Source organism: Bufo bufo, chromosome 1 (genome assembly GCF_905171765.1).
Source record: "Bufo bufo chromosome 1, aBufBuf1.1, whole genome shotgun sequence".
NCBI classification, from domain to species: domain Eukaryota; kingdom Metazoa; phylum Chordata; class Amphibia; order Anura; family Bufonidae; genus Bufo; species Bufo bufo.
In genome coordinates, this window is record NC_053389.1 from 794,480,786 (window position 1) to 794,493,955 (window position 13,170).

At 48.1% G+C, this 13,170-nt stretch overlaps 2 protein-coding genes across 2 annotated transcripts; one reads left to right on the plus strand and one right to left on the minus strand.

The window, feature by feature from the left end:
* Nucleotides 1-1,278: 1,278 nt before the first annotated feature.
* PSPN (persephin) lies at nucleotides 1,279-2,067 on the plus strand. Its single transcript, XM_040416042.1, has 2 exons — nucleotides 1,279-1,304; nucleotides 1,725-2,067. The coding sequence occupies exons 1-2, from the start codon at nucleotides 1,279-1,281 to the stop codon at nucleotides 2,065-2,067; spliced, it is 369 nt and encodes a 122-aa protein (XP_040271976.1).
* A 2,638-nt stretch (nucleotides 2,068-4,705) lies between these two features.
* ALKBH7 (alkB homolog 7) lies at nucleotides 4,706-7,262 on the minus strand. The gene is made up of 4 exons (XM_040415836.1): nucleotides 6,947-7,262; nucleotides 6,311-6,484; nucleotides 6,113-6,237; nucleotides 4,706-5,020 (listed from the first exon to the last, which is right to left on the minus strand). The coding sequence occupies exons 1-4, from the start codon at nucleotides 7,238-7,240 to the stop codon at nucleotides 4,897-4,899; spliced, it is 717 nt and encodes a 238-aa protein (XP_040271770.1). The 5' UTR covers nucleotides 7,241-7,262; the 3' UTR covers nucleotides 4,706-4,896.
* Nucleotides 7,263-13,170: the final 5,908 nt, after the last annotated feature.

Consider the following 13,170-nt stretch of genomic DNA (forward strand, 5'->3'; position numbering starts at 1 on the left):
AAAAAGAAAAGGACAGAACAGGAGCAAATGCTACTTATGCGCACTGATCACCTCTTCCACCCCTGATGATCCAGGGCAGACGTTCCAGCAATACCCCCAACCATAGTATTACAGTAGAGAACATATGATTGATTACACGTATTCGCTACACCATGTTTTCTACAGACCACACAGTGACACTACCTATCACCTCACTAATGAACGCTAATGTGTAGAAAGTGTGAACAGGGCTCACCGAGGTTCATTGTGTAGATTTCCAATACCAGCAACCTCTGTGAATGGGAGCTGTATATGTCCTTCATTTAGGGACCCCAACCATTATCATCCGCTGGCATTTCATCTGTTTAGTATGGTTTATTATTGTCTATATTTAAAGGGGTTGTGCACTAAGTTCCAGACATCTTGGACTGGTGGGACTTGCACTGTTGATCATGCTTACCCAATCCCCGGACTCATTCGCTTGTCGACTCTGCTGCTTTTTCATGGATCCCTCCCTGTAAACTTCTGGTTTGACGTTGCTGCAACCAATCACTGGCCACTGCGGTGATCTGCTCCCCTTGTGTCATGTGACCATTTGACACGACATAAGGGGAGCAGCAGCCAGTGATTGGCGGCAGAAGCATCAAACCAGAGGTTTACATGGAGGGACCTCAAGACAAGCTTCGGAGGCCATGGCGAGAACGAGCTGGGGATCAGGTAAGTATGATCACCAACGAGCCGGGGATCAGGTAAGTATGATCACCAACGAGCCGGGTTTCAGGTAAGTATGATCACCAACGAGCCGGGTTTCAGGTAAGTATGATCACCAACGAGCCGGGTTTCAGGTAAGTATGATCACCAACGAGCCGGGTTTCAGGTAAGTATGATCACCAACGAGCCGGGTTTCAGGTAAGTATGATCACCAACGAGCCGGGGATCAGGTAAGTATGATCACCAACGAGCCGGGGATCAGGTAAGTATGATCACCAACGAGCCGGGGATCAGGTAAGTATGATCACCAACGAGCCGGGTTTCAGGTAAGTATGATCACCAACGAGCCGGGTTTCAGGTAAGTATGATCACCAACGAGCCGGGTTTCAGGTAAGTATGATCACCAACGAGCCGGGTTTCAGGTAAGTATGATCACCAACGAGCCGGGTTTCAGGTAAGTATGATCACCAACGAGCCGGGGATCAGGTAAGTATGATCACCAACGAGCCGGGGATCAGGTAAGTATGATCACCAACGAGCCGGGGATCAGGTAAGTATGATCACCAACGAGCCGGGGATCAGGTAAGTATGATCACCAACGAGCCGGAGATGAGGTAAGTATGATCACCAACGAGCCGGGGATCAGGTAAGTATGATCACCAACGAGTCGGGGATCAGGTAAGTATGATCACCAATGCAGGTCCCACCAGTCTGAGAGGTGTGGAAAATAGTGCACAACCTCTTGCCTGCTGCTGTAAAAAACAACCATGGAGTCTGAAAGGAAGCCTTTTATTTTTCCACCTGGTGCAACTCCTGGCACAGCCGCAGCCTATACGTGCATATTAGGAGTTGTAGTTTAGTGACAGCTGGAGAGCGGGAGGTTGAAGATCACGGCTGTAGAGTGTCAGGCAGGAAACACTGATGACAATCCTGACTGGAGTCATTTTCCTACATTAATGGTGGCACTTATGTCTCTCCACAGATGTCAGGCCCTTCTCACTGTTATCAGACAGTGGCCCCCGTCCACGTTTCAGGAGAAGGTTGGCGCAGTCAGGACGCCCTCGCACAGAGGAGCGGGAGTGTCGCCTGAAGACTCTGTTGCTGCGAGTCGGAGACCTGGGACTTGGATACGACTCTGAAGAGACCGTCCTGTTCAAGTACTGCGGGGGCGGATGCTCCAGATCCCGTACAAACCATGACCTGACGCTGTCGCGGCTGCTGCAGAAGAGCGACCTCCCTTCCCTTCTGGAGGAGAAGATATTCGGAGGACCCTGCTGCCGTCCCACGCACTATGAAGACGTCGCCTTTCTAGATGACAGTCACCGGTGGCACACAGTGGAAAAGCTGTCCGCCGCAGCATGTGGCTGTGTAGGGTGAAGAGCCACGAATCTGTTTTTTTTTTTTAGAAATTTACTCTGTCCTGCCCCAATCTTCTGGCAGCGGGGGCTGGGATGGAAAGCGAGGGGACTAAAAGTAGATTCTGAAAACCCACGGACATACTTAGGCTAGGGCTCCGCAGCCACATGGAGTCACCTGAGATTCTCAGGTAAAATAGCAACAAGCCCACACGACCGCACTGCAATCATTCCCTATAGGAGAACTACCTGGTGGACTTGGTGGTCACAGTACAATACCATCTTAAAGGAATAATGGAAAGCTCTGCAGTCAAAATACTTGCCTCTTCATTTCTCATGATCTTCAAGATCTCTGCTTTCTGTCAGGACGTGCTTTGCTGCTACTGACAACTCCTCCCCCTTTTTTATGAGTTGCCCCATTCTGATTTACATCCAGAAGGTAAAAACCCTGTCCTGATCATGTCCAGCACACATTGGGGACGGTGTATCACAGCTCTCGTTTCTAACAGGCTGAAGTAGACATGACGAGGATGGGTTTTCAGCCTCTGGGTGGAAACCAGAATGTCTACATTCACTGACAACAAGCAGCGGGTTTTGAAAATGGTGGAGAAGTAAAACACATAGGGGGTCATTTATTAAGACTGGCTGGTCTTAATAAAACCCTGCGTTGGTGGTGGATCTGCCTCTACAGAATTTCGGCGCCGGTTCTAAACATACCCCAGTTTCCTTGCTGTCTGACATTTAGACCATTTTCTACAACTAAAACAGGCGGAGAAAATGATGAATGAGACTGGCCTGCCACGTTCCCCGCCCACTTTTGTAGACTTGGCGTGAGCGTGGAAAAAGTCGCAGATTGCAATGCAAAAAACCTCTGTGCTTCAATCTGCGCAAGAAATTCCCCCCCCCCCTCCCCCCGGCCAATTATTAAAGGAGGGTTCCAGCAAAAAATGATGGCATATCCATAAAGATTCTCCTTTGATCTGATAGGCACAGGAATAGATATTTCTCAAGATGCTGAAGAGAAAAACGTAGCATGACACGCCGACAATGTAATGTACGGCCGGCTCCAGTCCATCAGGACAGGAGGCAGGGATCGCACACACGCCCCCGCCATGATGTCTATACGCCCCGACAGGCCGAGGGAAGCTCCTGAACCGTTTTTTGTGTTTTTGCCGATTTTCGCAGATTTCTTTTTTTGGCTGTGATTTTTTATTTGAAAAAACAGGGCCTTCCAGATGTTAGCTGTAAGGGTAGTTTCACACTAGCGTTGTTCGGATCCGGCAGGCAGTTCTGGCAACGGTATCACAGATCCGGTATTTAATTTTTTTCAAAGATCAAAGGCGAAAATAGCTCCTCCTGTGTCCCGGCGCAGACCGGAAAACCGGATCCGGCAACGCAGCACTTTCCGGAACACTTGGTACCGGATCCGGCATTAATACATCTCTATGAAAATTAATGCCGGATCTGGCAAGTGCGGTAGTGTTCCGGGATTTTGGCCAGAAAAAAAATACTGCAGCAAGCTGCGGTATTTTGTCCAGTCAAATACCGTACAAGGAAGACGTCCCGATGCATACTGAACGGATTCCTTTTTATTCAGAATGCATTAGGACAAAACTGATGCGTTTTTTTTTTCCGGTATTGAGGCTCTTTACCGGATTTCAATACCGGAAAAAAAATAACGCTAGTGTGAAAGTACCCTAAGTCATAGAACAAACAGGTGTGGGATTTTTTTATTTTATTTTTTGCATTTTTCACTTGCGCTGCACTTTATTTTTGGCCATAGCATTTCTTGGTTTATCTGCTATAATTTTTTGCTAATTTTAGACATCTGTACACAAAACACGTGGGAATCTGATTTGCGTTTTAGGCATTTGTAGAGTGTAAAAAAAAAAAAAAGAAATTTGTTCAGAACAAAAACTCTTAGAAAAAAAAAAAAACACCATAAAAATGCGCAATGTTAAAAAATGCAGCTTTTTTTAGCTAAAAAAAAAAAAAACTGCCAAACTCACGTGTGAAGGAGAGCAGAATGTCGATTATTTGCTTACTGAATTATTGGGTATTAGTTGTTCTGTAGGGTTTGTGATTCTGACTCAGGAGAAGACTGTGTAGCTTTAGGGCTAAGTCATGGGGTCCCAGCTACTTGGCGAGTGAACCTCCTTACCTTAGGCAGAGCAATCAGACAGAATCCCGACCTGTTGTCGCGCACGCCATTAAAATATGGATGTGGAGGTGACATTTGGATGAACCTCCCCTCGTGTTTTCTTATAGAACTAGTTTTGCTTTTAGCAGCCGGGAAGAAATAGAAGAAAAAAAACTATTTATGTACAAATAACTTATTTATTTATTCCATTGCAGATCATTAATAAAAATCACTGAGGAAATGAAACTGATGCAGTACAACTGATTATATCGATTATCAGACCTTATGGGACTTGATTCAGTAGCAGGATCACACTGCGCCCGTGTGCTGATGGAGTGTAGAAGAGGCACTTGGGTAGTATAACAATAAATCAATGCAGACATATGATAAAACACGCTGCAATGCGAGTGCTGCTCCACTAGATGGCACTAGACAGATTTATCTATTCATTGACATCACAATTCCATAATGAGAATCAAAAATTTAAAGGGATTGTCCCATTAAGACAGTAATGGGACATGCATGAGTGTCAGGCCCCCCCCCCCCTGTTGTCAGACCCCCACCGATCAGACACTTGTTGATCAGTCGACCCCTTTAATGACTTCCTATAAGTGTACACAAGGCAAACCCTCCAGTCAGTCGCAATCCTCCTCCCCTGTCAGAAGTGAAGACCTCAGCGAGCGATGTCAGCACCTGTAAACCTGACCCCCATCAGCTCACAGGAAGATTTCGGCAGATGACGGAGATACGGCGCTCTCGGGGCACAGGCACGCCATTGAAGAAGGATTCCTCGCCGCGCAGGATTTCATGGGTAAACTTGTAGCGAGAGACACCACTAAGATGGAAAGTGCCAAAGTGTGAGCAACAAAGTGAAAAAAAACACACAAAATATATAATACCGTCCATATATATGGCGGGGGAAACGAGGAGCAGGCATGGTGGATCCTTTACTGTGCAGGGAGATGCGCTGCTGCTGCGGACGTCCAGCAGATACCAGTCTCCTGCTCACCGCGGAAATACACATGCACACTTGGCCAATCTAAGCATGCATGTAAGGCCGGGTTCACATCACCGTTTATTTTTCCGTTCTTCTGTATTTTAAGCATCCGTTATGCACATTTAGCACCTGTTTTAGCCAATTCCCGCATGCAGGACTTTTTTCTGTCTAAAATAACAGATCTGACAGAAATGAGCGTAACGGATGCTTAAAGTAAAGGCTCCGTTGTTTCTCTTCATTTTTCTGGTCTTCGGAGGGATCAGTAGAACGGAAAAATAAACGGTGACGTGAACCCGGCCTTAATGGGAAGTGAGCATGGAAGGAGGAAGAAGTTGGGGTGAGACCATATGGTGCAGGTGGCCCCCCTAGGCAAATGGATGCCCAATTTACCAGCAAAATTGTGCCGCCATTCGCAAACGCATGTGGGAATGCTACACCGTGTGGTCTTCTCAATCACCTACCAGTGGTGGTCCACACAAGGAGGACTCTATACACATTCATCTTGTAGGACCAAAGGTAAAATCCCAGGTCTTTCTAGTACAAGGCCTGGGGGTCATTTACGATGGGTGCTACGCCAGTTTTTGGTGTAAAAAAAAGCAGCAAGACCAATACTTTGTGCTTGCCACTTGGAAATGGAGAGGGAGCGACAAGCGACGGGGCATCGTACATTTACATCTTTTACGCCAGTCAGGGGGCAGTAGTAGTTTTCACTCCAGGTGCAAGGACTGCCAGCGGTGCACCGAATTTACGATGAGGCCTGAGTCTCGTCACAAATTAGGCGCAGGGGGGGGGACAAAGAGCGGCGTAAAATGCTGGTCTTTGTAAATGACCCCCTTTCTGGAGGAGCAGAGAGACGTGGATTAAGTGACCAGACCCCGGCATTCAGAACCAACGATGGGGCGTCCCCACCATAAAACCAGTACTACTCACCTCATTATGTACAGGCACCGTCTGGGCAGCAGCAGATCGGCACGCTCCTCGGGGTTATCCACAGACACCAGGCGCATGACACTGCTGGATAACAAGCAGATCCCGGCGATGGTCGAACCGCAGAACTGGTAAGGGAGACACCAGATTAGCTGCGTCCTCCTGACCCGGCAGTAACGCCGCGCCTATGGACGTCCTTACCTTGATGCTGTCCACGTGCGGTTTGATATACCCGTCCTTCTGGAGGTCTAGGACATGGACCTGGGACAGCTGGGTCTCTCCAGTAGGGAACGCCTTTTCTCTCACCCTCTGTACGATGGCAGAGGAGTCTGGGGACCAGTGCAGGCGCTCGACCTCCCGGAAGCCATGGATCGCCTGCAGGGATGGAAGAGGAGAAGAGGTCAGTTATTTCCATCAGATACGGAAACCCACCACCAGTCTGCCCACCGGAGACGTCAATGGATGTGCAGGAGGCGACTGGTGGAGGACATGATGATGATGATGACATGACAAGGATAATGGGGGTACTGGTACTCCCCAAGTCTCTGATCGTGATGAGGTCACAACATACATCCAAATGCATGGGCGCCATGTTAACGAGACAACGTCTTTGCGCCATTTACGTGGCAAATCAGTCCCGCGGCTCACGCCCCCTTTTTTGCGCCTGAAAACATGGTGGTTAACTTCACATGCACGGTATTCATACCAACATGATATCTGGATGACAGACCTGTCACTCCAAACTCAGAGCGCTCCTAGTGAGGATCAGAACAGCGACATCTAAAGGAATATGGCGCATAGCCCCACTCGGACACTGGACACACGCTGCGCACTCACGTCATCCCAATGGCCGCTCTCGTATCGCTTCTTCCTCAGAACGGGCTCCAGCTCCCGGCACAGTGCGGCCTCCTCCTCGGCAGTGATGAAGTCCGGCTGCAGGGTGAGGCCGGGGGACAGCTGGGATAGCACGGCGGTGGAGGACGGAGAGATCTGGTTATCAGGCAGCGGTACCGCATGGTGACACCGGGCCAGAATCCCTGAAATTACTACAAAAAGACCCCGCGGCCTAGTCACACCGCTGAGCCACGGCCGCATGTTACCAAGGCAACAGCGAGCGCTGGGCGCCGCCATCTTGTGACCGCGTGGTGCATTCTGGGAGGACGCTCAGGACTGGGAGGGTGCTCAGCACGTAGGCAGGACGTGACGGAAGCAACCAATCATATGTCCGCTCTCATTCAAGTACAGTCTTTTAGAAAATGAAAGCTCTTACCTGATTGGTGGCTAAGTGTACTCGTTTGAGAAGTCTTCACTCCACTGTGCCTTGTGGGACTTGTAGTCCTCCAGACAGTGCCACATTGCCTGATCCTCATAACTGGCAATGTAGGCGTAAATGCTTAGTGCACGCTGATCTTCATGAGAAACAATCGCAGCCCATTACCATGAAATGATGTAAATAGCCATTCTGTAATAAGGCCTTATTCACACGACAGCGAAGAACGACCACCACACGAAACCAGCGACAGTCTATTGGTGTAATCATACGTCCATTTGTAATGGACCGTCAATACCAGCCTTTAAAAAATAAGACGTCCTACTTTGCCAGTTTCACGGCCAGACAGTCCACATACAACGCAGGTCGTGAGTTTTGCAGAAAAGCGTCTGTGAAAAATGAACCGGTGACCAGTGTTAACAACCGTTTTTCATCAGTGTCGTGTGAATATAGCCTAAAGTAACAGTGCCCCCATAACAATGACATCCACAGCGCCCCCATAACAGTGACATCCACAGCGCCCCCATAACAGTGACATCCACAGAGCCCCCATAACAGTGACATCCGCAGTGCCCCCATAACAGGGACATCCACAGTGCCCCCATAACAGGGACATCCGCAGTGCCCCCATAACAGAGACATTCGCAGTGCCCCCATAACGTGACATCCACAGCCCCCCATAACAGTGACATCCACAGCCCCCCATAACAGTGACATCCGCAGCCCCCCCATAACAGTGACATCCGCAGCGCCTCCATAACAGTGACATCCGCAGTGCCCCCATAACAGTGACATCCGCAGTGCCCCCATAACAGTGACATCCGCAGTGCCCCCATAACAGTGACATCCGCAGTGCCCCCATAACAGTGACATCCGCAGTGCCCCCATAACAGTGACATCCGCAGCCCCCCCCATAACAGTGACATCCGCAGAGCCCCCATAGCAGTGACATCCGCAGTGCCCCCATAGCAGTGACATCCGCAGAGCCCCCATAACAGTGACATCCGCAGTGCCCCCATAACAGTGACATCCGCAGCGCCCCCATAACAGTGACATCCGCAGTGCCCCATAACAGTGACATCCGCAGTGCCCCCATAACAGTGACATCCGCAGCGCCCCCATAACAGAGACATCCGCAGTGCCCCCATAACAGTGACATCCGCAGTGCCCCCATAACAGTGACATCCACAGCCCCCCATAACAGTGACATCCGCAGAGCCCCCATAGCAGTGACATCCGCAGTGCCCCCATAGCAGTGACATCCGCAGAGCCCCCATAACAGTGACATCCGCAGTGCCCCCATAACAGTGACATCCGCAGCGCCCCCATAACAGTGACATCCGCAGTGCCCCATAACAGTGACATCCGCAGTGCCCCCATAACAGTGACATCCGCAGCGCCCCCATAACAGAGACATCCGCAGTGCCCCCATAACAGTGACATCCGCAGTGCCCCCATAACAGTGACATCCGCAGCCCCCCCCATAACAGTGACATCCGCAGAGCCCCCATAGCAGTGACATCCGCAGTGCCCCCATAGCAGTGACATCCGCAGAGCCCCCATAACAGTGACATCCGCAGTGCCCCCATAACAGTGACATCCGCAGCGCCCCCATAACAGTGACATCCGCAGTGCCCCATAACAGTGACATCCGCAGTGCCCCCATAACAGTGACATCCGCAGCGCCCCCATAACAGAGACATCCGCAGTGCCCCCATAACAGTGACATCCGCAGTGCCCCCCATAACAGTGACATCTGCAGTGCCCCCATAACAGTGACATCCGCAGTGCCCCCATAACAGTGACATCCGCAGTGCCCCATAACAGTGACATCCGAAGTGCCCCCATAACAGTGACATCCACAGAGCCCCCATAACAGTGACATCCGCAGTGCCCCATAACAGTGACATCCGCAGTGCCCCCATAACAGTGACATCCGCAGCGCCCCCATAACAGAGACATCCGCAGCGCCCCCATAACAGTGACATCCGCAGTGCCCCAATAACAGTGACATCTGCAGTGCCCCCATAACAGTGACATCTGCAGTGCCCCCATAACAGTGACATCCGCAGTGCCCCCATAACAGTGTAATCCACAGTGCCCCCATAACAGTGACATCCACAGTGCCCCCATAACAGTGACATCCACAGTGCCCCCATAACAGTGACATCCGCAGTGCTCCATAACAGTGACATCCACAGTGCTCCATAACAGTGACATCCGCAGTGCCCCCATAACAGTGACATCCACAGAGCCCCCATAACAGTGACATCCGCAGAGGTTTATGAGTCCACAGCAACAGAGTCACCAGGGGAAAGTTATTAAAACCGTCTGAACACACCCATAGTCCAAAAACACACATACCGGTAGATATTTTGTGGTGTTTTTCTGCAGATTATTTTAATTTTAAGCGGTTTCTCATGTTTTTTTTATTTTTTTTATGTGTTTTCATTAAAAATGCCAGCTTTAGGTGAATAGCAGAAAGTCTTCGGGAAATATGAAATGCAGAGCAGGCAAAAGGTTTTTTCCTGGTGGTGTTTTTTGTCGCTCTGGTGTTTTTTTTAACACAAACTTTTGGCATGTTTTCAGGCATTTTTTATCAAAACTTTCTCAATAGGGTAAAAAAAAAAAAACCTGAACAACAAAAAAAAAAAAAACACCACTAAAAACAGCCAGAAAAAAATGCGTGAAAAAACACCAGCAGTTTCTATGGCATCTTTATACTGGCAGCCTCTGCAAAACACACATGCGGTTTATTGGTATATTCGCACCAGGACTCATTTATAAAAGTTTTAGACTTCTTTTTGATGTAAAATAGTCGCACAACCTCTTTTTGCCACTTTTTGAATGCCTGTGTGACAAGGGCGTTTTAACGCCAGGTTCGACACAAAAGAGTGTTGAGGGAGTGGAGGGGGCGCCAGGAAAAAGGCGTAAAAGTTGCCAAAAAGCTACGGTAGCCAAGGGCTGGAGTAGACTTTCCCGCAAGCACAAGGGGGTCATTTATCAAACTGGTGTAAAGTAGAACTGGCTCTGTTTCCCATAGCAACCAATCAGATTCCACCTTTCATTTTCCAAAGGAGCTGTGAAAAATGAAAGGAGGAATCTGATTGGTTGCTATGGAGAACTAAGCCAGTTCTACTTTACACCAGTTTGATGAGTCTCTCCCCTTAGGACTACCAAAGATGCACCTAATTTATGACGAGGCGCACGCCCCCTCATAAATGAGGCGTATCTTCCAGTGGCAGCGCCAGCGTAAAAGGTTCCGGAAAAAAAACGCCAAAATTTGACTGTCCAAATAAATGATTCCCACTGTTTTTGATTACCAGTAAAACATTTTATGCCAAAATCAGGTGCACAGTGATTATCGCTGCCGTGCGACCAGCAATTGCTATATGGCAGTGCACTGAATGGGGTCGCAATGCGGCTCGCAGGTTACCACAACCTCGATCCTAAAATCGCTAAAAACAACACTTTGCCGCAGTCAAAATCACTGTGTAGTCCCAGGACAGATACGGCTTTTTTCTCTTTTTTTTATTAAAAAAAAAAAAAAGCATAAAAAAACTGATGAAAACCTGCAAGTGTGAATTTACCCCAACGTTGTGTATGGTGACTCCTAATTTCACTTCAGCAGAGCAATAGTTAATTCTCGGCAGCTGTTCCCTACACAGCAATTAGATGTAATTGTTAAATATCAGCTGACGGCGGCCTGCGGCCATGAACGTCATTGCCTGCTGTGGTTTTATACTGGTGATGACCCCAAGGAGAGAAGTGTGAGAGAGACAAATTTTATACATCACTGTAGCTGCACTTTGCCCCAAGAGCTCACAATCAACCGGCACTGGTAAGGGGTGTTTAAACGGTCAGGGGGTCATACGTCATTACATGGATTGGAGAATACACCATAGACTGATAAATGGGCAAAGTCCTCATGGTACCGCACGTCTATGGAAACTGCTTGTGTTGACTTTGGTTATTTGCTTGTGCACATTTGTATATGGAAATATTGTAGCTGGACTGTGTTTGCTGCATAGAGAGTTCACTGACTATTATATAATGGTTGCTGTATATTACGGCGTGGTTATCTCTGTGGGCTCAATACAGGATATAGATTATAAAGCAGCATAATCTGGGGTTTTGAATGAAGTGCCTTTGGATGCTATGTGCCAGGAAAGCGCCAAAAAGCCTTGCTTGCCCTGAGCGATAGAAAGCCAACCCTGGTTCAATGTACTTTGTATACTGTAATAAGAGGATCAGGAGCCGGGTTACTGTAATAAGATGTTACAGGGTTAATAAGAGGATCAGGAGCCAGGTTACTGTAATAAGATGTTACAGGGGTAATAAGAGGATCAGGAGCCGGGTTACTGTAATAAGATGTTACAGGGGTAATAAGAGGATCAGGAGCCAGGTTACTGTAATAAGATGTTACAGGGGTAATAAGAGGATCAGGAGCCGGGTTACTGTAATAAGATGTTATAGGGGTAATAAGAGGATCAGGAGCCGGGTTACTGTAATAAGATGTTACAGGGTAATAAGAGGATCAGGAGCCGGGTTACTGTAATAAGATGTTATAGGGGTAATAAGAGGATCAGGAGCCGGGTTACTGTAATAAGATGTTACAGGGTAATAAGAGGATCAGGAGCCGGGTTACTGTAATAAGATGTTACAGGGGTAATAAGAGGATCAGGAGCCGGGTTACTGTAATAAGATGTTACAGGGGTAATAAGAGGATCAGGAGCCGGGTTACTGTAATAAGATGTTACAGGGTAATAAGAGGATCAGGAGCCAGGTTACTGTAATAAGATGTTACAGGGGTAATAAGAGGATCAGGAGCCGGGTTACTGTAATAAGATGTTACAGGGTAATAAGAGGATCAGGAGCCGGGTTACTGTAATAAGATGTTACAGGGGTAATAAGAGGTTCAGGAGCCGGGTTACTGTAATAAGATGTTACAGGGGTAATAAGAGGATCAGGAGCCGGGTTACTGTAATAAGATGTTACAGGGTAATAAGAGGATCAGGAGCCGGGTTACTGTAATAAGATGTTACAGGGTAATAAGAGGATCAGGAGTCGGGTTACTGTAATAAGATGTTACAGGGTAATAAGAGGATCAGGAGTCGGGTTACTGTAATAAGATGTTACAGGGTAATAAGAGGATCAGGAGCCGGGTTACTGTAATCAGATGTTACAGGGTAATAAGAGGATCAGGAGCCGGGTTACTGTAATCAGATGTTACAGGGTAATAAGAGGATCAGGAGCCGGGTTACTGTAATCAGATGTTACAGGGGTAATAAGAGGATCAGGAGCCGGGTTACTGTAATAAGATGTTACAGGGGTAATAAGAGGATCAGGAGCCGGGTTACTGTAATAAGATGTTACAGGGTAATAAGAGGATCAGGAGCTGGGTTACTGTAATAAGATGTTACAGGGTAATACGAGGATCAGGAGCCGGGTTACTATAATAAGATGTTACAGGGGTAATAAGAGGATCAGGAGCCGGGTTACTGTAATAAGATGTTACAGGGGTAATAAGAGGATCAGGAGCCAGGTTACTGTAATAAGATGTTACAGGGGTAATAAGAGGATCAGGAGCCAGGTTACTGTAATAAGATGTTACAGGGTAATAAGAGGATCAGGGGCCGGGTTACAGGGTAATAAGATGTTACAGGGTAATAAGAGGATCAGGAGCCGGGTTACAGGGTAATAAGATGTTACAGGGTAATAAGAGGATCAGGAGCCAGGTTACTGTAATAAGATATTACAGGGGTAATAAGAGGATCAGGAGCCGGGTTAC